The 26,670-nt window shown below is 44.2% G+C and overlaps 1 protein-coding gene across 2 annotated transcripts; it reads left to right on the forward strand.

Annotated features, from left to right (window-relative positions):
• Positions 1 to 35: 35 nt before the first annotated feature.
• On the forward strand, positions 36 to 25,386 carry URB2 (URB2 ribosome biogenesis homolog). 2 transcript variants are annotated; one of them, XM_080936605.1, is made up of 11 exons: positions 36 to 99; positions 1,150 to 1,256; positions 1,786 to 1,927; positions 3,366 to 3,542; positions 5,528 to 8,855; positions 11,580 to 11,740; positions 14,138 to 14,248; positions 15,671 to 15,913; positions 18,649 to 18,736; positions 22,283 to 22,422; positions 24,296 to 25,386. In XM_080936605.1, exons 3-11 carry the CDS (start codon positions 1,802 to 1,804, stop codon positions 24,491 to 24,493), a joined length of 4,572 nt encoding a protein of 1,523 aa, XP_080792731.1. In that variant the 5' UTR covers positions 36 to 99; positions 1,150 to 1,256; positions 1,786 to 1,801; the 3' UTR covers positions 24,494 to 25,386. The 2 variants fall into 2 exon arrangements, with proteins under 2 accessions (XP_080792731.1, XP_080792730.1); XM_080936604.1 differs by having other exon boundaries at positions 80 to 193.
• The last annotated feature ends 1,284 nt before the right edge of the window (positions 25,387 to 26,670 follow it).

Here is a 26,670-nt window from a genome sequence, read left to right on the forward strand (position 1 = left end):
CGATGTCTGCGTGACGCCCCTCCCCGCCCGGAGCCGTTGGCGTCAACGTCTGCCGGAAGCGCCTCCCTCACGTGTGGCTCCCGGCTGTGGCGGTCCCAGGTGAGCGGACCGTGGAGGAGTTTGGGTTTTGCGCGGAGACTCCAGTTTGGCGGATCCGGACACCAGCCCCGACAGGAGGGAGCCCCTGCCCGAGGTATTTTACCTGAAGCAGCTCCACGTGAGCACCTTGGTCTGAGGGAGACCCACTTTAGAGAGCACCCCGATCTCCTACACGGAGCTCGGACCCGAGGGAGCCCCGATCCGGGTAGTAGGACTTGAAGGTATCAGTGTAGAACAGCCTCCTCCTCTCTCTTCCTTTTCTAATTCCTCCGCCTCCTCGTCAAAGTTTTATCTGTATGAGCGTTTTCCTTCTGCATGTCTTTCGCACACGCAGAGGTTAGAAGAAGGCGTTAGGTCTAGAACTGGAGATACAGGTGGTTGGGTAAAAGCAGTTAAGAAATCCTAACTATTCGGTCTTCTTTCCATCCCCTAGAACATTGGTTCTCAACCTTTCTAATCTTGCGGCCCTTTAATAACGTTTTCATGTGGTGACACATCCCCCCTTAAAGTTATTGCGTTCCCACTTTACAATTGTAGTTTTCCTATTGTTATGAAGCCAGTGTAAGTATCTGCTATTGCAGCCCGGTGGGGGCGTGACCCACGGGTTGACATCCCCCTGCCCTAGACCCTTCTGAGGAACTTTGAGGGCTGAGGACGGGACAGGAAGGGATGCGCCTCAGTTCTGAAGGCATGTAGTAAGCTTTCCAAAGTACACAATCTCTTGCCTTAACACAGTAGTATGGTGGATGTTTTATTTTTGAGCTAGTTTGATTACCTCAATGAAATCTTTTTATGACTTTTAAAAACTCAAGTTTTGCTGCGTTTCCTAGCAATTGTAGGTTGTTAATGTATTCTTTCCTTTGTTACTTGGGGTTTTGTTGTATTGTTACAGCTTTTTAAAGACTGTATATATTTCTTTGTCTAACGTAGCTCTGTGTGGGTGTTATCAATTACTGTTATAGTAGAAACAACAGCATTTTTATTGAAATTAATGCCTGACTTCTTTCTCTTTCTGTCTTTATTTGCTTCTTTCATCTGACATCCATGAAGGATCCTGGGGGAAGATGCAGAATCCCCTGGAAATTGACTTACACATAGTTGTGGGTGCTAGGAACTGAACTTGGGCTCTCCTCAGGAGTAACTAGTGTTCTTTACTGGTGAGTTGTTTCCTCAGCCACAACACCTGATTTCACCTCAGGAAGCATTATTTCCTTCAAGCACTGTATTGCTTACTTTTTTTGCTTATTTAATAGTGCTAATTCTAATACACAATGCATTTTAGAAGCTATTTATAATCTATTGTCTACCTGCTTTTGCTGAAAGCCAGTTTCCAATTAAATGTATATTTGACACAACATCTTACCATGTTTTCTTGACTGTCCTCTGCTTCCTAATTGTACCCAATAAGGTGTATAGTGAGGGGTTGGAGAGGTCACTCAACAGTAAGAGCACTGCTGCTCTTGGAGGGGACCTGGGCTCAGTTCCCAGCACCTACGTGGCGGCTAGCTCACAACTGTCTGTACGCCAGTCTCAAAGAATCTAATGCCCTCTTTTGACCTTCTTGGGCTCCTGCATGCATATACTCAGTTGCATACACATACTTTCTTAAAGATACTGTTCATTTTCTGATGTCTGTTCAGTTACTATTATATATATTCTAATACTATTTCCCCTTTTTAATTGTAGAAGACAATTAACAGCAATGGCTGCCATTTATTCTGGTATTTCCTTTAAACTTAAAAGCAAGACAACTTCCTGGGAAGATAAACTAAAATTAGCTAACTTTGCTTGGATTTCCCATCAGTGCTTTCTACCAAATAAAGAACAAGTAAGTTTAACATAAAACTTAACATTTTAGGATCTAAAGTAATTATATGTAGAACTTGGATGTTGACATTTATTTAAAAGATTAGACAACACTTTGGGGAGAAAACATCACTGGAAGTGTAATGTCAGTGAAGTAGTGGGAACTTTAAGTTTGCTCAGCAGAAGGTTGAGAAGTCGGGAAGTGTTAGTCTGTGTGTGAAGGCAAGCTAGAAACAGGTAGGTACCAATTATAATGTTGTTCTACTGGGATTCTTAAGCTGTTGTGGTTAAGAAGTAGGCAAGGCAGCTCTGGTAGGGTGACAAGCTCATGGAATTGGGGTGACATACATACATCCAATGCTGGTTTAAAGGAGGCACCACGAGATGTAAAATCCGTGTTATAATTGTGAGAGACGTGATAAGGTGTGGTTTGCAGAACAGTGCCAGTGTCCACACCATTACACATTTGAGTCATCCTGACAGCTGGGTAGTTCTCTGGTCAGCACGAAAAAGGTAATCCTGGTCGGCTTGATCAAGACCCCAGCTTGTCATACCTATCAGCAGATTTGGAGAGCAGGACTGAGTAAGTGTAACTCAATGTCATAGTGTTTGCCAAGCTGCCTGAAGCCTTGGGTTCATCATTGTCATCACATACAGAAGGCACACACACAAGCGCTCCCGCACACAGCTCTTCGAGTTGAAGCATCACCTTTTCTGTGTTTTGTGCTTGAGAAAACACTGTTGCAGTAATGGAAACTGCCTGAGTTCAAAGCCCCCTTTCTCTCATTAGGCACTTGTGCGTCAGTTTGCCTTGTTTGTGTCTCCTGAGTGAGGGGGACTTAGAAGTTACAAGTCTTGAAAATGAGCACATGTGTCTGAATGTTCTGATTCTCATGCCTTTTTTCCCTTTCATTATCCCTCATTGACATTTGATTTGCATCTGTAATCACTTCTGTGGTCATTGTGGATATTTATGTGTTTGTCTTAGAAAAGGCCATTGAATAATGTTAATTCCACTGAAACTTTTTTTGAGGCCAGATGAAGACATCATTGTTTTTCCTTAATAAACATTCGAGATTTCAAAACATATATTATTGTGTAATGTTAACAGAAGTGATTATTATAAAAATATACTTTCACTGTACGTCTCATGCTGCCATTGAATTGAGATCTGTTGGCCTCAGCTTCCACGTATTGGTATCAGTAGCGTGTGTAACCGCATTCAGCCTGTTTGTTTCAGATGGGCTCTGGCTCTGTGGCCCAGTCTCACCTAGAACTTGCAGTGCTCCTCCTGCAGTGTTTCACCCTCAGTGGGAACTGACACTGCAGACATATTTTAACATGAACTTTTTTGTTTTTTTACAATAGAATTTGGTCATGAGTGGGTGTCCCTTTAATGCTGAAAATCTTTCTCTCGTGTAAAAACTTCATTCACATAATATGTTTTTCTACAAATCTAGGTTTTACTTGATTGGGCAAGACAGTCATTGGTTGCATTTTATAAGAAAAAACTTGAACTGCAGGAAGATATTGTTGAAAGACTCTGGGTCTATGTAGATAACATTCTACATAGCAGGAAATTGCAGAATCTCCTTAAGAATGGAAAGACTATAAATCTTCAGATTTCCCTTGTCAAGGTAAATAAATAATGGTTTCTTCTATTGACTTGTGTTATGTGCATCTTTGTTAATTTATTGTTACTGCCTAAACTTGCTTTAAAAAATCATGTGAATATGCAGGAAGTTTTAGGGAAGAGAAGGAAGTAGTAATAGTGTCCTCCCACCTCCCTCCAAAATAAACCCACACTTTTTTTTTTTTGAAACATAGGAGATCCTATGTAACCCTGGATCTCCTGGAACTCTCTTCATAGACCATGCTGACTGTGAATTCAAGAGATTTGCATACCTCTGCCACATAGTATTACAAGCATAGACCATACTTAGTCTATGAACTAGCTTTTTTTTTTTAATATATAAGTACACTGTAGCTGTCTTCAGACACACCAGAAGAGGGCATTGGATCCCATTACAGATGGTTGTGAGCCACCATGTGGTTGCTGGGATTTGAACTCAGGACCTCTGGAAGAGCAGTCAGTGCCCTTAACGACTGAGCCGTCCCTCCAGCCCCTATGAACTAGTTTTTAACCATCTGCTCTCAAACTCATGTTCCTTTCTTCACATACCATGTCTGAGAATATAGATGTGTATCATCAGAGCTAGTTTGATTACCTTTCAACTGGAAAAGGTAGCTACTATATTATAACTACACTGACACACGCATACACACAGGCACTTTAATTTTCTGGAAGGAGATCATAGATCAAGATGGGCAGGAATTACCTCAAGGATTTTTAACTAAAATCAGAAAAGTCTGAACTTAATTGTCAGAATAGTATTTTCAGATGCCATGGTAATAGGTATTATCAGTAAAGTCCAGAACTAATGAGTATTGAGTACTCATGACAGGCTCAAAGGACACATGAACACAAGTTCTGCTTTCAGTCTAAGTATGGAAAAGGTTTTTCATTGATGATCTATGTAATAAAATATCTGGAGGCCACTGGTGTTATGTTAATATCTTAGGGTTTAGTACATTTGTTGCAACTTTTAAAAAAATATAAGCCAGTACTTAACTCCAGTGGAAATAATCATTGTTTCATACAGTTGCTAATAGCTTAGCACTTGAAACAACCGTGATTCTTAGATTTTTCTAAGGCTGGGAACAAGTTTCTGGCCTGGCAGTAAATTTTGGGATCTGCCTGCTTTAGTGTCTAAATTTGGAATTTTGAAAATTGAAAGCAGTGTTTGTAATATATGATAAATAGGCAAGTACTCGTGTGTCATAGAATGGTGTCCAGTTAGCTAGGTAATTGAGGGATGACCTTGAACTTCTGATCATCTTGACTATACACGTCCTGAATACTGAGATTACAGGCATGCATGACCACACTCAGTTTATGTAGTGCTGGGGATTGAACAGAGAACTTCATACATGTTGGGCAAGTACTCTACCAATAGAGTTACATCTCTAGCCTTGCTTTGGTGTTAATAGGAAAAATTTGATTATTTTATATATATCTCCAAACAGCCACAGGGTCCTGACTCAAGTGCTACCTGATAACACCCAGATAAAGATTTAGGGTCTAAGCCTTTGCTCCTACTGGACTGCCTCATCCGGCCTTGCTATGGGGTTTGTGCCCAGTCTTCTTGTACCTTGTTATGCCAGGTTCAGTTGATATCCTGGGAGGCCTGCTCTTTTCTAAAGGGAAAGGGAGGAACTGTGGATCTAGGGGGTAGGGGAGGTAAGGATGGGACAGGAACTGGGAGAGGAGGCTATAGTTGGGATGTATTGCATGAGAGAAGAATAAAGGAGGAGGAGGAAGAAGAAGAAGAAAAAATTGACACTGACTTAAGTTTTGTGAAGCCCAGCCTTTTGGAATTGGTTGGCAAATTTAGAAAGTCACTAGATCTTTTCAGGGTGATACTGAGAGGAGATGGCAAGTTCATGTTAGAAGGAAAACCTGGGTATTCCTTTTCAAAGTGTGGCAGAGGAATGGCTTTCATACTTTATGAGTAGGTGTGGCTTCGGGTACTCATGAGCTTTTCTCTTTCTTAATATTCAGATCATAAATGAGAGAATAGAAGAGTTCTCACTTTCGGGATCCCAGAAGAATATCTGTGCCATCCTGAGCTGCTGCCAGGGCATCCTCTCAGCACCTGCCCTTGCTGTCATCTATACAGCCAAACCAGAGCTTATTGTGGCGTTGCTGAGTCAGCTCTGCTGGTCAGCCTGCAGACAACCAGAAGGAGCCATGACAGCCAAGCTATTTGAGGTCATTCATCTGGCTCTTGATCATTACCTCAAACTTCAGCAACAACAAGCAAACCCTAGGCGTGTCTTTGGAGATATGACTGCCCACCTCTTCCAGCCCTGCCTAGTCCTAAGACACTTGCTTTTGGGGGGCACATGGACACAGGCTAGTCAGGGTCAGTTATGGCAGGTACTGAGCCGAGATATTAGGAATAAGATTGATGCTGTTCTTCGAGGTGGTGTTTTTCGACATGATTTACTCTCATCCTATAAAGAGGAGCTCTTGGAACAGCACCAAGAGAACATAAAGATGGGGGTCCTAAAGAGTCTTCTTACTCCAATGGAAACTGTGGTTACAAGACTGGTGGAGCCTGACTATGTCAAATCAGACCTCCATTCTTTGGTTGTGGCCAGCTCAGTATCCTTGTTGTATAGACTGTTTCTTGAATCATACCTTAAGGAAGAAAACCAGTTTCTCTGTTTTCAGGTTCTCCCCAAGTTGTTTGACTGCTTGCAAATTTCACACCTGCAGGAGGGACAGATAGAAGCCCTGTCCCTATCAGATTGGGCCACAGAGCTTCTGGCTATAGAGCAACTACTAAACTTAGTGGCTACCAGTAACATCTACAATGTGGCTGCTGACAGGATTCGGCATGCGGAGACACAGTTCCACTTCTACCGTCGTGTGGCTGAGCTGCTGATCAACCATTCACAAGCGTCTGTGCCAGCTTGGTTTCGCTGCCTCAAGATTTTGATGTCTCTGAATCATTTGATTTTAGAGCCGGACCTGGATGACCTGTTGTCTTCGGCTTGGATTGATGCAGAAGTAACAGAATTTCGAGCCAAAAAAGCCCAGGAGGTACTTATTAGCACCGTCTTCCAGACATATGCCAAGCTCCGACAGGTGCCACAGTTGTTTCAAGAGGTTTTGGGGGTGATCTGCCGTCCAGCTGCTGAGGCACTTCGGCAGCCTTTGCTTGCCTCAGGCCTCTCTGTGGCTCTCTGTGCATGTTTTTTGGAGCTGCCACTGAGTCAGATCCTGGATTCATGGTCCCTGGTACTGGATAAGTTCCAGTGTTTAGTCATGCCCTGTTTGCAGAGTGACACTGACATGGCGTTAAAGGCAATGTCACTGAGCTCTCTGTTGCACTGCATCATGTTCAACATGCAGAGTCTGGACGACAACATGCCTCTGCCCGTCATCAGACGCACACAGTGCATGATGGAGAGGATGCTGAGAGAGCTTGTGAAGCCACTTTTGGGCCTTCTCCTGGACCTCTGGGGCCCAGAGCCTGAGCCGTGGCAGCAGAAGGTGAGTGACTCTGCACTCTTACTGTCTCACACCTGGGCTCAGGTGCACACTACCCTCAGTTTGCACTGCAGCCAGTATTATTCTCTGGCAAGCTCCCTAGCCAGGGCTGCTCTGGATAACTCCAACCTCCCTTTGTTGCTACCAGATGTGGAAACAGAGCTTTGGAAGAAGGTGGAAAAGTGTGTGGCCCAGTCCAGGTCTCTCAGTAGGTACTGCTTAGAACAGCTGTACCTTCAGAAGGTGAAAAGGACTTTAATGCTGACTACGTCTCAGTCCAGAGAAGCCCTTCAAACCTCGAGATTTGACGCTGCCCACATTCTTGATTCTAGTAGAGACTGTTTAAGTCAGAAGACGGTGGCTGCCTGGGACAGGCAGGTGTTGACAGTGAGTGAGTCCACATATCCTGTCGCACACTGGCACTTGATTGTATCAAACCTTACCGTGTTAATACCACACCTCTGTGTGAATGATGTGAGACATGTGGCCACTGTCTTACTGAGAACATTACCAGCAAGTAAAGCCCAGGAAAGCTTGGCACATGGTGAGCCACATGTCACGCTTGAGAAAATATCCACAGCCCTCCTTCACAGCCCTCTCTTTCCAGAGATGCAGTCCCTCTATTCTGCCTTCCTGACGTGTATCATTGCAAAATGTTCTAGCATTCTGTGCTCTGGTGCTCATAGTGATCTGAGCCTGATTAGTCAGCGGCTCCCCTGGCTTTTTGGAAAGGACTACCACACACTTGTGGCTCACTGGGAAACCAAATTGGCAAAAGTTGGACCTGAAGGTGTAGAACCAAGAGGAGAAATTGCCCAGAATTTTCTATCCATGGTCAAGAGTGGCTTTCCAATCAAGCTGGATGAAGAGCAGCTACAAGGCCTCTTGGAGCTCTTAGAAGTCATCTCTGCCCTCCGCCTGGACAGCCTCTGGCCATCTTACCACGTGCATTTGTTTTTCCTCCTTTTCTCCATGGCTGTCTCCACATTAGGGCATTGCTCTTGCCCACTAGCCCTCCAGTTTTTGGTGAAGTGCTACCAGCTCCTCAGTGGTCTGCAGAGAGGAAGGAATGCCCGCTCTGTATTTAAGGTCATGTACGTTAGTGACATCTTTGAGGTGGTGCTGACCTCACTGTTTCAAGCAAGTGCTGAGTTTCAAGTTAGGGAGGATGACCCTGCTTGGTTGCAGCTTCTTCAAGAGTCAGGGGTGTTTTTGGAACAGCTAATGCAAATGCTTATCCAAGTAAAGCTAAGCTTGGTGCTCAATTTTGGGAAAATCACTGCCTTTCTGTCAGGGTACAGTAAGGGAGCTTCCAGCAAAGAATTGAAAATTCAGAACCTTCGGGGCAGGCAACTGCTTCTGGTGGCTCTAACCAAATTGTGTCAGAGTTTGGAGCCTTGTGTTAAAGAGCGGAGGCAGCTACTGGAGGCCCCAGGGGCACTACCTGAGCTGCAGCAGCAGGCCGTGAAGCAGATGGGGGCCATGCTACAGCTCTGCTTAGTACCTGGGACTACAGGCCGCCGCCTGCCTTCAGTCCTCCTCTCAGCTGTCCCCACACTTCTAGAAGCAGACCTGAGCCAGCACCTCGGGGATGGACAGCCCAAAATTGCTCAAGAGGTGACCACAGACAGAACACTGCTTTCTCATGTGACACTCTACCAGGATGTCTACACGCAGTTGCTGGAGGAGTTGCCAGCACTGTCCGGGAGTACTCAGTCTTTCCAGGCAGCACTGAGATTTCTAACCTTGTTCCTTTTGACTCCAGAGCTCCATTCCAAGGAGAGCTCTGTTTTTGCTTCCATCTTTTATTCTGTACAGAAGGTTCTTACAGGTAAGGTGGGTTTTTTGGTGTTTTTAAATTTATGCACATGGATATTTTGTGTGCATGTGTGTCTATGTACCAAGTATATATGTATGCCTGGTGTCCTCAAGCCAGAGGATGGTGTCAGATCTCCTGGAACTGAAGTTACTGATGGTTGTGAGCTGCCATGTGGATGCTGGGAATCAAACCTGGGTTGTCTGGACTTAACAGCACTGTTTTTAACTATTGAGATATCTCATCAGCCCTGATAAGCTGTTTCTTTCTGAACTGACTGTGTGCTGCAGAGGCTTAAGTCAGTGGGACTCCTTGGCCAAGTTACCATGCTTCATGTCTGATGATTCACATGCCTCTATCTCTTCAGCATATCCTACTGGTATGTACCACCACAAATGGCTTGGCCTCCCCCCTTAAACATTACCCATTGAACTGTCTCATCAACCCCCATTCATGGTTTTGAGTTCTGGTTTTGGTTTTTAATTTGTCTGGTCATAGATGACTAATACAGATCATCTCACTTAGGGAAAACTCCTGTTTCAGGTTGATAGTGGTATAGATTAACTTTGAAAATTATGGAAACTCTGCTTTCCTCAGCACCCCAATTCAGTGTGATCTATTAACATGTGTGAGTGTGTGTGTGTGTGTCTAAAGCAGACAAAGATGAACAGGCCTGACATCTTGTATCTAGTCAGCAGTTTGTATCTATCACAGGCAGCAGAGGCTTTCCTTTTAGTTTTGGGGGTTGCTGAGGGGCTAGAGTAGGAATTAGGTTGTCTCTTGAGGACTAGGGGGGCAAGAATACATGCTGGGTAGAGAATGTGCTCAGTTTATTTCCATGGAGAAGCTACAACAGGGTCAGACTTTAGGAAGTGAAGCCACCTGGTCTGCCTGGGCCGCTACCAGATCCGGGTGTGTGGATTGAATAGTGTTGCTGTTGTCTTCCTGTCAATGACCTTTCTGTCTAGGATTCAACAGTGGAGGATGAACTGTAAACCCCTGGCTCTGATGATCTTTTTCTGTTCAATAACTTGGGTTGTGCTTCTCTTATACTGGAACTGACATTGAATTTTGTTAAAGCGTGTGTCAGTATTCCAGGTTAGTGTCCTAGGATGGCAGCTGGCATCTGAAGCTGTGGCTGCTGTCAATTTGTTAAACAGAATTCAGCGTCCCCTTTCCCTACCTCTGGTGATATGAGGCGGTTCTAAACCTTATTTTTATATTTCCGGACTGTGGTACCTCAGACCTCTGGGACGGTGCATCAGGTACAGCGAGTCCAGCATGTTTACACATCTCAACCATTAGAGTGTCTAGTGAGCAGTTTGGCCCAAAGCATCAGGGAAGAAAGGGAGCATTGAGGTTGCTTTGAAGAACTGAAAGGTAGCAATACAAGTTGGGTGGAGGTGCTTCTGCCCTCCAGTGGTGCTAAGGGGGTATTTCATAAACAGGAGCTTTTATGAAGAATGCTTTCAGGCAATAAGTAGATTGCCTTAGTGGATCTGGGGAAGCCAGTGCGTTAGAGCTGGTCTGTATAGGACTATCTCTGCTCTGGCTGATTTGGGTTTCATTAACACACATCTATAGAGATTGCAGAGGAGAGAATTTGGGATATAAAATACAACCTGAATGTGGGACCGAGGCCAGAGGGCACATGTAAGCCAAGTGTAAGAGACCATGAAGTCCAGCCAAGCAAGTATGGGTGTGTGGTCAGCCCTCCTGGAAAGGCTCTCCTATAGATTCTGTGTCTTATTTGCCAGTGACATGCACCTTCTCTCATGTGTTCATTGTGCTGATGAGCAGATTGGGGCTGAAAGGGGCTGCAAGTCTAGGTCTAACAGGTTGTAGGGGACATGAGCCTATGACTTTATCAGTCAGAGCCCCTGATCTCTGTACTCCTGATTGTAAATAGCACAGATTGAGAGGTAGAAGACATTCTGGTGTGTGGCAGTCTGAAACACATGGAAGGATGCACCTTGGGCTTCGTTGTAGGATTGTGGGCCAGAAGATTCTGGAACCCAGAAAACACCTTTGGGATCTTGTAGACAGGAATGTCAAGGCTCTTGTCTTTTTCAACGTTCTTGGGTGACCCAAACCATCAGGGTGACCTGAACACTGAAGTATTGTGTAAGTGTCTTGGATAAGCTAATGACTTATGACAAGCAAGTTTATTAAGAAGTACAGTATCATATATACTATTTGTGGGGTGGGGATGGGTGGCCAAGTCCAAAAGAGAGCTAAGTTAGACAGTGTTGCCAAAGAGCGTGGAATACCTCAGACACAGCTGCACAGATACCAACAGTCCAGGGGAAAAGTTGGGTCCCTAGAAGCTGCAGCTCTGACTCTCGAGGCATTGGCCCCAGCTCTGTACTGGCCTTGCCAAGTCCATTCCTGGACAAGGACACAGAACTTAAGTTCGCTTTGTCCTTTCTTCAGGACCTTTAAGAAGGTCTAGGGTTGGTTTGGCTTCCCACATCTGGGTATTTAAAAATATACTACTTCTGCACCATTAATGATTGTATAAAGAAGATAAAGAACAGTGGTCATGTGTCTGCTGTGGTCCAGAGCTAACTTGAGCATATTGGCCTTTTCTGTATGCGCACGCTGCGCATAGGCACAGCTCTGGGTAGGAGAAGGCACCACATGAGCATGTACTCTGACTTTCACACGGACTGCCATCACGTGTCAGCTTCACAGATCTTACCAGTCAGATTGTAACAGTGTTGACTTCTTTTCCTGCAGGTCCATGCTTACCTGCTCCAGTCACTCAGGATACTGAGCCTCTCTTGGAAGCCCTGCTCACGCAGATGTTCAAGGCCGGGACAACAGAGCACTTTGGGATGGTACTGCAGTCCATTCTTCAGGGACTGGACGTCACTCAAGCATGGAGGTCAGATCTCCAGGTGGATACCTTCTTTCTTTTGTTACAGACCTGGAGAAAGGAAGGATTATTTGAAATCTTGTGTCACTTCTAAAGTTAAACAAATTGGCTGACAGAGTGGAGGCAGAGTAGGAGCCTTTCAAAGGGAGCCTACTACTAGCTTCTACTGAAGAGTTCTTATTCTTCACAGGATAATTTCAGAATTACAAATGTGTGCTCTTATTACATGAGATGTGAGATATATGTAAAGACCATAAATAAGTGACTATAAGTTCATTTCATCTACCACAGTCTTTTGGAAACATTATTAAAAGAATTAAGAATGAAGATTAAGAGAAATGCTTGTGAGAAAATAAGACACATGTGAGAACATGGTTGTGGGCTTCTCAAAGAGTTGCCTTTACTTCCTTTTTGATATGATCAGACAGCTTAGATCAGAACTTAAGAATCATTTGGAGTGTACATGTGTATGTGTTTGTGTGTGTGTGTGCGCGCGCGCGCGCGTGCGTGCTCTGGGTATATAGCTTAGTTGGTAGAGTATCTGTATTGGATTCATGAAGCCCTGGGTTCAAATCCAACACTGACAAAAAAGAAAAAAGAAAAAGAAGCATTTGAGCTCTCAGTTCATAAACCCAGTGTCCATGTAGAATGAATGCTTTACACAACTCATAATTCAGGATGATTGTGGGTACTTTCTGGTCAGAAATTCCCAACGGCACTTGAGGAAAAAAATCTCCATAGATTGGTCTAGGCTTCTCTTCTTTTTTCCTGAGTTTGCCATTGAAGCCTAGTCCGGAATTTATAATCTCCTGCCTCAATCTCTCAAGTACTATAAATATAGATATATACTATTAAAGTCTAGCCTCATTAGTGGCTTCTTGATTTCTGGTCACTGACAACACCTGAGATTGGGTTTTTGATCTGAATTAGAGGAGAGTTAGGGGGGAACTGAGTTCTGGCAAGGGGCACAGGAACAGTTGAGACCCTTACCCATGAGCCTGAGAACCTAAGACCCTCATCATCCCTACCAGTTGACCTGCCACACTTGCCTGTCTCTGGAACTTACATTGTATATCTTAATGGCACAATTGGGGCCCAGCTTTGACTGGGTCTCGGGGCTTCCATTTCAGCAAGTAATTTGGGGGAAGAAAATAACCCCCAAGTTTTTATTAAACCAATTAATTAGAGAAGGCTTCGTAGACAAGGAAACTTGGAGTGAGTATTGAAGAATTTGAAGGGACCGTGGGTGTGCATGGTATAGCAGTATGTGTCTGTTGGGGCAGAGGGTGTACAGTTTTGTAAAAGGACATCAAGGCACCAAGCCACAATGGGTAGATACATCTTGTAGATATGTAAGAAATTGAAAACAGTCAGATTTGCAGGTTTGTGCAGTCAAGAGAAGGCAAGGGAAGAGTGCACAGGGAAGAAATCAGGATCTGGCTGGGGTTGTGTGACCTCACAGTCTTAGTGGAGAAAGAGGCTGTTGTAACACTGAGAAGCAGGACACAAGGCCAGGCCTTTCTTTGTGAAACATTTAGTAAAAGTAAGTACCTGCCTGCTTGTCCTCTGGCTTAGAGGAAGTGCCTACCATCAGAGCATCTCACCCTGTATTTTCTTTAAACCTTTCCATATGTAGTTTTGTTGTTTTTTAATCTTTTACATTTTTTCATTGTGTGTATGGGTGTTTTGCCTGCACACACACATACACACACATCTGTGCACTTTGTGCATGCCTTGTGCCTGCAGAAGCAGAGGTCATCAGATAAAATACCCTGGGACTGGAGTTAGAAGGTTGTAAGCTACAATGTGCATATTGGAAATCAAACCCAGGTCCTCTGGAAGACTAGTTAACCACTAAAGCATGGCTCCAGCCCCCCCCCCCCCCCCCCGTAATTCTTTTTTTTTTTCTTTTCCTTCGAGACAGGGTTTCTTTGTATAACACAGCCTTAGATATCCTGGAACTCACTCTGTAGACCAAACTGGTCTTGAAATCAGAGGTCCACCTGCCTATGATCTCCTGAGTGATTAGAGATGTGCACCACCATTGCCCAGTTCTTCTGTAGTTGTTGATCAATGAAGTAATAGGGTTCTCTATGACCAGCATCTTGGCAAAATGGAGTCTATGATTAGGCCATTTTTTGTCTCTTGCTGAACTTGGTGTCCTGGATCAGTTTGATTTCTGACTAGTATAGTGAGGTGCTCCCCAAAGACATGATTTTTGCTTGAGTCAAGTTCATCATTATTGCTCCCTGTCTGCACAAATGGGAAAGATCTTGCTCTTAAAACTCAGCCTTGACCAGGCCTTGTTCCTGTTCCTGAGCCCAATAACATGTCAGTACCAGTAAAAGGCTCTCCTTTCCTTTGGTGTTCTCCCAGGGGATTGGCTATTTCAGTGCTAAACTTTGCCTTTTTGTTTCAGGTTGTTTTGTGTGCCATTAGACTACTCAACCTGCTACTCAAATGTCCACTCGATGGAGAAAAGGCGAGTTTGCTATGGCGTTCATGCCCCCAGATAGTCACAGCTCTAATGGTGAGTGACTGCTCGAGATGTACCCTCGGCTCATCTGTCATTTCCTCTTCTGTAAGACAGCTAGTGGCTTGGGCTCTGTCATCTCTGGTTCTGGAGATTGTTCTTAAAAGTGGCCATGAACAGGGAGCCCATCTGTGCTCTCTGTCTGTATACACTGCTAGACAGTAGCAACCTGGATAAGAGGTGCTGAGGGTCGGGCACTGAGAATCAGACAGGGAGTGGTGAGACTGGTGGCAAGGACAAGATGAGGCAACCGTAGGCCATAGACGCAGGTGGAAGAGATCTCTGGGCAGATCCCCACAAAGTTTTGTGTCAGTTAAGTATCAGGACAGGCACATGGTGTAAGGCATGTGATACAGTAAAGGGGAATACTCTTATTTAGTTTGAGTAGTAATATTGTGACGGGTTACTATCGCATCTTACCAAAGTGTTGAATTTTCATCTGGCAATAACTTGGTTTCATTTTAGCTACAAGAACCTGGTTCACTGAGGTTGGTCTTAGTGTTTACACCCTCCATTGATCCTGGCTAGAGTCTTACTGCAGATATGGAAGGGGAGGCCTGCTTGCCATCATCACCATCCAGATAGCAGCTTTTGCTATGTGAGAGAACGGTTGTGGATCAGCATATTTGCAGAGCTAAGAGGCCTGAAAACTAGACTTTATGTTCCCTCCATTTTCTAATTTGCTTCTTTGTCTTCTCCCTAAGAATTTGTAACACCAAAGGCCTGTGCTAAAAAGTGCCATTCTCCCTCCCCCCTGTTTTTGTTGAGCAGACAATGGAGAAGCAAGTTACGGAGTAGGATATAGGGTGGCCATAACGGTGACAGTGTGTGTGTTGACTGTACTGAGATGCACTATGTTAGAGGCAGACTGGCTGCAGAGCCATGTTCCCTCCAGAATGATGGGACTTGTAAGATTCAGGACCCCAAAGCCTCCTTCCATACTCACTGTCAAACTGGGAACCATAGGGATGGATGCTCTCTAGGTGACCCAGGGAAGACAGGGTTGTCCCTTTTCTTGAGTCTATTCTCTTATTTTCCAGGACACTACTTGAAAATCTCAACTAGACCTTTACAATAATCACAGGCATTTGGAACTTAATATATTCTGGGAAAACACTATTATACGTGTCTTACATGCAGCTTCCTTGTGAGAAATTGGATATGTCTGTTTAAGAAATGCCTTGTCTATGGTAGATAGACTGAACAAAATGAGCTCTGAAGCTGCTAGATCTATAGACAGTTACCCTTGGAGGCCTGGATTGCTGATTGGTTACACCACTTCCTTGTAGAGCACAGGCAGACTCCCTTTGTCACCTAGAGCTTTAGTGATTTCCTTTCTTTGGAGATCACCTTCAGTTTCTTTTCTTTGCATTTCTTTGGAGATCACCTTCACTTTTTCTTCTTTGTCTTGCTTTGTAGCTGCAACACCGAGAGGCCTGCCAGGAACAGCCTGTGGCCCTAGTAGTGGTTGAGTCTGTTCTCGAAGTCCTGGCTGTTCTGCTTCGGACAGGGGAGGAGAGCATCAGCAACCCTCACCATGTCAGCCTTGCCTTTAACATCTTGCTCACGGTCCCTCTGGATCACCTGAAGCCACAGGAGTTTGGCAGTGTCTTCCTGAAGATGCACAATGTGCTCTTCTCCGTCTTGCAGTGCCACTGTAAGGTGAGAGGCAGAGCGGGGCCTGCGTGCGTGCGTATTAGGTCCCTGAGCTATCCTGACCACTGAAAATAAAAGCAAACAGACAAAACTGAAGAAAAGACAGCTTCGATGTTGAAGATTTTACTTCTAGTAATTTCTGATCTGTAAACTTCTTGACCTTCTCTTCAGGCCACTGAGTTGTTCTTTACCATGTCCAATCCTCTAAGCGGTGTCATATAGTATATAAAAGAGCCCTTTACGATCTTTGATGATGATATATTTAAACAAGTCACTACCTTGCTTAGATATGTTGGGTTTATAATATAAATGCAGGGAGTGAAGGTCTTGTTTACTCTGCTACTGTTCTGTTATGCAGAGGCTAGGAACACAGATCTCATCGGAGAGAGTATGACCAACTAGCATTTGTTTAACATTTGCTGCCTTACTCCATAGTCAGCCTCTGAAGCATGAGGTAATCATATTTTAGTGATAAGGATATTGAGGCTTGGTGAATGTTTTGACACCTTTGATCAGGGTTCTTTTCATAAACCACCACTAATATATGTGGCCAGCATATATTAGTGGAACTCATAAATACTATGTATGTGCCTGTACACATGCATGTTGAGATATATCTAAGTGTTTTGATAGTCCAAGAAAAAAAAGTGTGCACACATGCTATGAGGTGTGTTTGAAGGTCAAAGGACAATTTGTGGAATCAGTTCTGTATGAGGTCCAGTGTCCAAATTAGGATTACCGTTGCTATGAAACAACATGATCAAAGCAAGTAGGGGAGAAAAGGATTTATTCCACATGATTGTTGAAGGAAGCCAGGGCTGGAACTCAAGCAGGGCAGGATCCTGGAGGCAGGAGCTGGTGCAGAAGTCATGGAGGCCGCTGCTTCTTGGCTTGCTTCCTGGCTTGCTCAGTCTGCTTTCTTATAGCACCCAGGACCACCAGCCCTGGGATGGCCCTGCCCCCAGTGGCCACTAATTGATCACTAATTTAAGAAAATTCATTGCAGCTGGATCTTATGGAGGTATTTCCTCAACTGGGCTCCCTCCTCTCTGACGACTTTAGCTTGTGTCAAGATGATATTAAACTAGCCAACACATCTAGCAGTTGAACTCAGGACACCAGACATGCATGGCAAACACTCACTGAGTATCTTACCTTCCCAGTAAAGCTGGTTTTTAAGAGAAATTCTCTATTCCAAAGACTTTCCCAGCTTCTTCCTCTGTCACTACCTTTGACATGGAATATTTTCCCTATTATTAAGGCTGTTATGTGACTGTAAAATGTAAGTGCAGCACAAGTCCGTCAGCGCGAAGCCATGCGTTTGTCCTGGTGCTTGACTCTTTGTTCTACTCTGAGCAGTGCAGTCCAGGAAGTACTCAGTGGTGCTGCATTGTCAGGGTGGTGCTCACTGGCCTCACACATGACGACCATTTGAAAGTAGTTGGCATGACCAGAAATTGCAGGTTTAATTCTAACTAAATTTATGTGCGCTTATTGCTGTTTGTTTAGGATTGTGGTTGTGTTCCTGATGTGTGGGGCTGGGGAGATGTAAGCATGAGGACCCCAGTTTGGATCCCCAGAGTCCATGGAAAGCTAGACAGGGTAGCCTGTGTCTGTAATCCCAGTGCTTTTATGGTGGGATGGAAGGTGGAGACAGGCAGACCCCCTGAAGGTAGAGGGTCAGCTAGCCTGGAGAACACGACAGTGAACAACAGAAAGGTCTTGTTTCAAAATAAGGTGGCAGGCTAGGACCCGGCGCCTGAGGTTGTCCTCTGACTCTAATGTGTGCTGTTGTCACACACAGATACAAGGAGGGAGATTGAAAAGCATGCTTTTGCCATCTTAGTCTGATTTTTTTTAAATGAAATACTAGAGTTTATTGAAAAAAGGCTTTGACTGATATAGTGGTGAATGCCTGTAATCTCAGCACTTGGCAAAGGCAAGCATTTGAAACCAGCTTGGTTTACATATTCAGGCCAGCCAGTGATACACAGTGAAAGTCTATTTCAAAGGGGAGAAAAGGTTTTTTAAATATGAAAGTGAGTAGGGACTGGAGAAGCACTTGAAGGAGGAGGGATTTAGACACATAAGGAAGTTAGGGATAGGCTTTAAACTCTTTTCATTGGAGGAGTGTTCAGCATGTGTGTATGTGCAGCTCATGCATTTAGTGCTCATGGATGTTATGAAGACATCTGACCCACTGGGACTGGGGTTGTTGACATAGATGGCTGTGAGTTACTATGTGGGTGCTGGGGACCAATCGTGTCCTTGGCAAGAGAAGCTGTTCTTGACCACTCAGTTATCATTCCAGCTCCAGGAGCAGACGTAGAACACTGGGGCGTTCCCTAGTCTCAGTGCTCAAGGGAAAGTTCTAGGCAGGCTGTTTCATCACTGTTAATTGAGATGGTTTGATTCCCATTGTAAATGAATTTGTGTAATCTGTTTTTGAATGATCAATTCTGTGTGTTTTTAGGGTATATTAGGAACAGAGTAAAGAAAACATAGACTTAGCAAATTTTAAGTCAACGTGCCTACAAATTTTGAAAGGTGTACAATGTGGAACCCCTGCTTTCTAAAATATTTAAACAAGACTTAAGGAGCCAGATATGAGCCAGGTGCTCAGTCACTTTAGTGAAAGATACGCGAGGTATCTGTGCTGCACAGTGGGTCCTGCGCTTCTGTTCGTCCTGCCAGGAAAACAGACAGAACTGACCCACTTCTGTGTGTCTTCGTTACCACAGGTGATGCTGAAGGCCATTCCATCTTTCTTGAACTCCTTTCATAGACTGTTGTTTTCAGTCATGCATGAAGGACGGCAGAAGGACAAAGGTAATTCAGAGTAATGGTGTGAGGTGCGCAGGCTCAGATGTGTTTATCATGCAGTGTTTGTCATGAGTAGATTGAAAGTGAAACCACCAAACTGAGGTGATGTGAGAATTGTTCAGATTATCATGTGAATATTTGAGAAAAAAAATTTAAAGACAATTTTTTTAAAAATTTATTTTTATTTACATGTGTGTGTTTGTGTGAATTATGTGTACAATGTTAATGCTGGTGGAGACCAGAAGATGGTATCTGATACCCTAGAACTAAAGGTATCTGTAGTTTTAAGCTGATACAGGTGCTAGGAATGGAACTTGGACATCTGGACCTTCGCCACTGAGATACCTCTTCAGCCTCTTGTCTTAGTTAGGATTTTGTCACTGTGATAAGACATCATGATCAAAAGCAACTCGGTGGAGGAGAGGGTTTATGCTACTTACTGGCTTGCTTTTATGGTTTGCTCAGCCTGCTTTTTTCTACAGCTCAGGACCACCTGCCCAAGGGTGGCACTGCTCCCTTGTGGCATGTCCCCTCTTACATTAGTCATTAGTAAAGAAAATGGTCTACAGACTTGCCTACAGGCAATGTGATGGAGGCATTTGTTCAGTTGAGGTTCTTTTCCCCAACTCTAATAACTCTAGCTGATGTCAAGCTCACAGAACTAAAGATAACCCAAACAGGGCATCTCTCAATACAGTTTTTGTTTGAGATAGGGTCTCTCATGTAGCCCTGGCTGGCCCAGAACTCTTTGTGTAGACTAGACTGGCCTCAAGCCAACAGCTATCCGCCTTGCTTAAGATAGTAACTATTTCAGATCATCACATTTTACTATATCCCAAACTGCAGATAGATCTGGTGTCTCTGAAACTTCTTTTTCTGGAAAGAAGAAGGGAGAGGAGAAGAGAGGACGGCACTATTGACAGAGCCCGTAGTTATCCCTTTGCTCTGACCAACTGAGGACAACTGGTGACAAGCTGGTAGTCACCATCTCCTGTACATCGCATGTGTTGGCCTAATATTAAAAATTACTGATATTTAGGGCTGCCAATAAGTTCGTTCTCTTTGTTAGCAATCGCTGTTTACATGATGACGGTCTGTGCTTTTAGTTAAGGTCCTTTAATATCCCAAGTTTCTGTTCTGATAGTGATCTCTTCTCTGCTCTACCCAGGGAGGCAGCCAAACCCAGGTCTTGTTGTGAACTGGAAGTGCAGTGTGGCCAAATGCTGTGTCAGTCTTGTCTCTCATCACACGCTCTAAACATGCACAGACGCATGTGCTTGTTGGCCTAGCTCTAGTCCCAAGACTGTTCGCTCTATATTTGTGTCTTGACCCCCGAGGCTTTAACCATGTTCTCCTTATTGGGTTCTAGTGGACTCTTATTTTTATTTATAAAGTTGGTAGCTGCCAGTTACAAATGCTGAGAAGAGAAGCACTGGAATGTTAGATCATGAAGCATATGACTACACATGTAGATGGCCTTGTGAAATCCCTCCAAAATGTTATAATTTCATAGAAATTACATTGATCTAGAAAGCTGCATTTATTTGTCCATTTATTTATTGATTTATTTACTTATTGACATGGTTTCTCTGTAGCAGAACCCTGGGTGTCCCAGAACTTGCTTCTCTGATAGACCAGATTGGCCTCAAACTCACAGAGATCCTACTCCTCTTCTCTCCCAAGTGCTGGGATTGAAGGCATGTGCCACCATGCCCTGCTTAAGCTGTATTTATAAAAGATGTCTGCATGTTTGTTCTAAAACCAAACCAAACAAACAAACATGTACTATACATACTAGAAATAAGTTTTATTGGGATTTAATGTATACATGATGAACTCTGTCTGATTGACAATTAAGAACAAAGTGAAGCCTCACCACAGTCAAAATATTTCAACTTCTGAGTTCTATGCCTTTTCTATTAGCCTGACCCTGAGCAATAACAGTCTATCCCCCTCCCCCAGCCAGGTTTGTCTGCATTGTCTAGATTTATAAATAAAGTTGTACCCATCGTTGTGCTCCACAAGGTTTGGGAGGTGACGTAGCCTGGGCCAGAGCTCCCTCCCAGGCAGTGCAGACTTAGGAAGCCCAGGGACTAGATGGCCTTACACTGAGTAGTAAGGGTGGGCTGGGAGTAAGAAGTAACTCTAGGAGGATAGGGTGAGGTGGGTTGTCTGTGGTGATAGGGTGAGGTGGGTTGTCTGTGGTCATAGGGTGAGGTGGGTTGTCTGTGGTCATAGGGTGAGGTGGGTTGTCTGTGGTCATAGGGTGAGGTGGGTTGTCTGTGGTGATAGGGTGAGGTGGGTTGTCTGTGGTGATAGGGTGAGGTGGGTTGTCTGTGGTGATAGGGTGAGGTGGGTTGTCTGTGGTGATAGGGTGAGGTGGGTTGTCTGTGGTCATAGGGTGAGGTGGGTTGTCTCTGGTGATAGGGTGAGGTGGGTTGTCTGTGGTGATAGGGTGAGGTGGGTTGGTTGTCTGTGGTGATAGGGTGAGGTGGGTTGTCTGTGGTGATAGGGTGAGGTGGGTTGTCTGTGGTGATAGGGTGAGGTGGGTTGTCTGTGGTGATAGGGTGAGGTGGGTTGTCTGTGGTGATAGGGTGAGGTGGGTTGTCTGTGGTCATAGGGTGAGGTGGGTTGTCTCTGGTGATAGGGTGAGGTGGGTTGTCTGGTGATAGGGTGAGGTGGGTTGTCTGTGGTCATAGGGTGAGGTGGGTTGTCTGTGGTCATAGGGTGAGGTGGGTTGTCTGTGGTGATAGGGTGAGGTGGGTTGTCTGGTGATAGGGTGAGGTGGGTTGTCTGCTGACGCTATTACATCTCATTTCCATTAGCTGATGAAATGAAAACCTTACACAGACAGTTTCTAAAACTAACAAAGGCAAAGACATAATTTGGAACTCATAAATCCTCTCAATAAATCATTTCTCTTGATAATCATTTTCATTTGACCCTGTCTTACAGCAATTATAGATTTTACCCTGGAAAGAGTTGACTTTCTAGTTATTAGCTGTTTTACTCCTGGCTGCAATAAGATGCTGAAAAAGCAGCTTCAGAAAGGAGGCTCATTTTGTCTCTCAGTTTGAGGAGATACAGTCCATCATGGTGACAGAGGGGTGCGGTGTTTGCTCACATGTGTCTGTAGTCAGGAAGCAGAGGGAGAATGCTGGTGCTCACTTGTCCTTGCTACTCCTTTCCTTATTTTCAACACAGGACTCCATGGGGTGACACTGTCCATGCCCAGGGTGGTCTTTCCTGCTCACCCAATCCTCCCTGGAGACTGTCTCATGCACTCCCCAGAGATTTGTCTGTTAGGACTGTTAAAAACCAGTAGATTAACAATGAAAATTAGTTATTGTAGACCTCCTAGAAAAACATACAGACTTGAATATTGTATTTTTACTGCTGTTGTGTTTAGACATGTCTTTTACTTTATTTTTATCTACAGAATAAGCTATTTAAAGTCTGGAAGGAGTGGAAGGTTGCAGGCATTTGTAGTGAAACAGTAGGGCCAGAAGAGATGCTCTTGCCATTTCAGTGCTGATCATTTGCCGTCTGTAGGGAGCGTGGATGACCTGCCAGTGGTCCTTGAGTGTGCACGTCTGGTGGAGAGGATGTATAGCCACATTGCTACTCGAGCTGAGGACTTCACAACGTTTTCCCCATTCCTGGTGGCCCAGTATGTGACAGAGGTACAGAAGGTAAGACCTAAACTTGAACACACTCATCAGGAGTTTTCATTTTTGTTCACGGCCTTAGCATGGCTTTTTTCCCAAAATAGCAGTTATTGGTCCTTTCTTATACTCGGTGTGTGTTGTAGGGGTGGGGATGGTAATCAACAGCCTTATAATTATGGTCAGGACTTAGGAATGTGGAAAGGTCACTAAAGTTGCTCAGGACTCCCAGGTGTCTGGTTCCAGTACAGACTTGGACATGTTTTCTTTTCTCCTGGTTGTCTATCTGATAGGCAAGTGAAATGTCATCCAAGGCCAAGAACCAAGAGCTCTTATGGATCCAGACCATATGATCATAGAAAATAGGGTTCGTTCTGCTGCCCCCAGATACTCAGAGCAGACCATGGGAGTAGACACACTGAGAATTTGTTACCAGTGATTTTGATTTTTGACCTCGGTGTTTGGATGCTGAGTTACTTTGTTTGTCAGTGCACTGTTCTCACTGTCTGTGAGTTGCTGGAGCCCGTGGTCAAGGCATTGCAGCTTTACTTTGATTAGTGAGTGCCAGTGTGTCAAGAGAGCCAGGAGAATAGAGTGTGCGTATCTTCGTTTGCTTATATTTGTATAAACACATTTCATGCCTCCCATCTGGGAAGCAGCCAGTCTAGTGGGCTGGCTTGGTATTGGGGTCTCTTCCATGTATGGTAGTTGGGTCTCTTGGTGGGCACTGGAATGGAATGTCTGGCTAGAGAAGTCAGCAATTCTCCAGGGAGGTTTGGTTGAACAGCCTTTCTAGATTATTTCCTTCCCTGTTCAAAGTAGCTGTAACTGTTGAATAACTTTCCAACCCACACCCTTGCTGACATCAGTGTAAAGCTTCTCGTCATTCTAGCAACTGTGGCTGGGGTGGGAGGGGCAGCAGTGCTAAGTAAATGCACGAGAAGACACTTGTAGTGGTCCTAGAATGGCACGAGAACTTGTCATTTGATTTCCCTATGCATATTTAGCAGTTTTATTGAAGCTTGATATTTCCCAAGCATGTGAGTCATTAAAATAGAAGCCTTTTATGAAAGAAAAGCTTGTACTTTTTAACTGGAGAATAGAGATATAGTAATTTAGTTTGCTAAGGGCCAAAAAGTAAAGCGATAATTGGAAGCCTTAAGCTATATTATTCTAAGATTTACTTTATGAAATCGCTGGCTTCCTGGCTTCATACTTCATCTCTAATTTAAATTTGTCCTTTTTCTCCTTTTTGTTTTGCTTTGTTTTAATCTTGAAAGCAGAAAGGCCTTGTGAATTATTTAAGACTTTGCATCCTAGAACCCACTGGCATCAGTCTAGGTCTCTATCTTTCATTTATTGTTAGATTTAGTAATGAAGAAAATCCTCCATATGCATTAGAGACTGTACTGAGAGCCATAGATTCTCCCAGGCAGCATGTCTAGGTTTAATTAAATGCTTAAGAGCAAAGATAGCCAGAGAGATCTCTGCATTCACTCCCTGTGCTTCTGTAGATTGGGTGTTATGGGAGGACCTGCAAGGACAGGCAGATGTCCTGGGAAGACCCTGTTGGTCAGGAGATGCTGTAACCCACAGGCTTGGTTGTTTTGTCTGCTTATGTGGTGAGAGTCCTGATAAAAACACACAGAGATGTTTCCAGTACTTTGTCTTTTACTTCCAGACCAAGTTTACAACAATTCTCTCCCTATTTCTAGCTTGGGTGAGTAGTGGCTAATAATGCTCATCTCATTCAGTGAGGTTGAAGCTGCTGGGATGTTTCATTCATTCACCATTGATCCTAGTGGGAGAAACTGCTTTTGTCTTAGAAAGTCTCGAGGCCAGGGGTCAGGTTTTCCAGCATGTTGCCTGGTTTTTGCTGAGAGCTTTTCTTCCTTCCCAGGTAACCTTGTACCCACCTGTGAAGAACCTGCTTCAGGAAGGAATTTATCTCATCTTGGATCTCTGCATGGAGCGTGATATCCAGTTTCTACGGGCCTCACTACAGTCCGGGGCCCGAGATGTCTTTAAGGACCTGCACAGTGACTACCTCAAGTACCACAAGGCCAAGCATGAAGGAGAGAAAAGATATACGGCCTAGGTCATACAGAAGCGCCTAGGACCCTTTACAGAATAGTGATGGTGCAGAGCCCTGGAGGATGTAAGGCTTCTGAAGTTCTCGTGCATATTGTCAACAACCACGGGAGACACACACACACACTGTGTGTCCTGGAATGGCCTAGAACTCACTATGTAGAACACCAGACTGGCCTTGAACTCACAGAAACCCTTCTCCTTTTTGTATGCTGAGTCTAAATACATGTACTGCCTTGCCCACCTTGGGGATTATATATTTTTATATCTAGCTATTTTTAAAAAATGTAAAATGTTCTTTGATATCCCACCCCCAGCAGGATAAAGATTGAACACAGGCCCTAACCTTACCCTTTTGCGGCTTAGCCACACCTTTAAAAAAGAAAAAAAAAAGGAAGAAAGAAAAGAAACAAACAAGCAAACAAACTTGGAAATAGGTTCTGAGATGAATTTAATGGAAAAGTTGCTGACCATTATGACTGTACCTAGTGTGGTCTTTCCTTCCTTTTTTCCTGGCTGGTTGTGTAGAACTGGTGTTTGCTTGTAATACATGGGTCTATCATCAAATCCTGTTTGAGTAATTGTGCAGAGAGACACTTTCCAGCTGCCATCCTGTGCCTTCCCTTTGGGAATTCTGGTGCTGGGGGAATAGCCATGGCCCTGGACAGGGTGGAATGTACCTGTCCGGTAGGGAGGTCCTCTAGCACACGAGACAGGACTCCTGCTTGTTCCCACTTCAGTTTGAGAAGTTGATTACAAGTCTTTTCCTACTCAGTTCAAGAAATAATATTAACTGTACCTACTACCTAAGCAACATATCATAATGGTCTCAATTATCAAGCCTTTATTATCTCTTGGAAGTGTCTTGTTTTAGAGTCTCATGTGCATATATAGATGTGTGTGTGTGTGTGTGTGTGTGTGTGTGTGTGTATACACACAGTAAATTGATCAAAAATGTATTTTAATGTTACTTAATTTTTTTTCTATCATAGTTGTCATAATCTTAAGAGTCAATAAATATTTGGTATTTTTTTAATGTTACATGGTATTCTGCTGAATAGACATAACTGCTTCATCTAATAAGTTCCCCCATTGTCAGATACAGGAATCTTACATACTTTTTCTTTTATAAATATTACCTGTGGCTAGATTTTTTTTTTTAAAGATTTTTTTAATTTTATGTATGAGCATTCTATCTGCATGTACATCTGCATGCCAGAAGAGGGCAGCAGATCCCATTACAGATGGTTGTGAGCCACCATGTGGTTGCTGGGATTTGAACTCAGGACCTTTGGAAGAGCAGCCAGTGCTCTCAAGCACTGACCATCTCTCCAGATCCGCTAGATTATTTTCTAAGACAGGTTCCCATGAGCTGTTTGTCTATTTAGTTTAGAATACTGTCTTGTACCCCAGGCTGACCTGGGGCTTGGTCCTGCTTCAGTCTCCTAATGACTTGAAAGCCTATCAGTTCTAACAGACTTGTACATGCTGTCAGCTTACCCTCCCGAAAGTATACAGATGATTTCCCCCAAGTGAACTGTCACTACCTAGCTTGTTCCACAGATAGGAATTGAGGGTAGTCACCAGCCCTGAGTGCCTCTAGACGGGCAGACCCAGAAGTGTATAGCTCTAGAGGAGATGCTAGGCTTTAAAAGTCTTAGAATTCTGGATCTTGGCATTTAAGTTGAAGGCTTAACTCTGCTGTGTGCTTTAAGCATGTGGCAGCTGTTAACAGTCCTTCACTTCCCATAGCCGTGAGCAACAGCATCAGACAGTGGTGACATGCAACACTTGTTAGCCTTGGCGCTCTCAGACCTCATGCGTGTGTCTGAGGTGCTTGGCCTTAATATGGTTCTTGGCTCTTAAGACTCTTGGTGTTTAAGCCTTGGAAGCTTTAGGAATGGTCAGTGTGTAGGGCCTGCAGCTCTTCCTTGTCATCTCTACTCCCCACCCAGGTCACTTTCCTACCCTTTAGCTACCCTTCCACTGCTAACGTTGATGCTCTTGTGACCGTCTGTGCCACTGCAGCTGCTCAGCCAGTTCTCTTACTGATAGTACCAAACGCCAGAAAGAAGACTGCTTGAACTGGGTGTGTTGGCACATGCTGTAATCCCAGGACCTGGGAAGTAGAGGCAGAAGAATCAGGAGTTCAAGGTCATTCTCAGTGCATTGGAGCCCAATATG

Source organism: Micromys minutus, assembly GCF_963924665.1.
Source record: "Micromys minutus genome assembly, chromosome: 24".
Taxonomy (NCBI): domain Eukaryota; kingdom Metazoa; phylum Chordata; class Mammalia; order Rodentia; family Muridae; genus Micromys; species Micromys minutus.

Excerpts from the sequence above, each read along its gene's own strand:
- URB2 (XM_080936605.1), top strand. The coding sequence starts at position 1,802 with ATGGCTGCCATTTATTCTGGTATTTCCTTTAAACTTAAAAGCAAGACA. Across the intron at positions 3,543-5,527 it reads TTCAGATTTCCCTTGTCAAG|ATCATAAATGAGAGAATAGA; the intron begins GTAAATAAATAA and ends CTTAATATTCAG. Across the intron at positions 15,914-18,648 it reads TCTTGCAGTGCCACTGTAAG|GTGATGCTGAAGGCCATTCC; the intron begins GTGAGAGGCAGA and ends TCGTTACCACAG.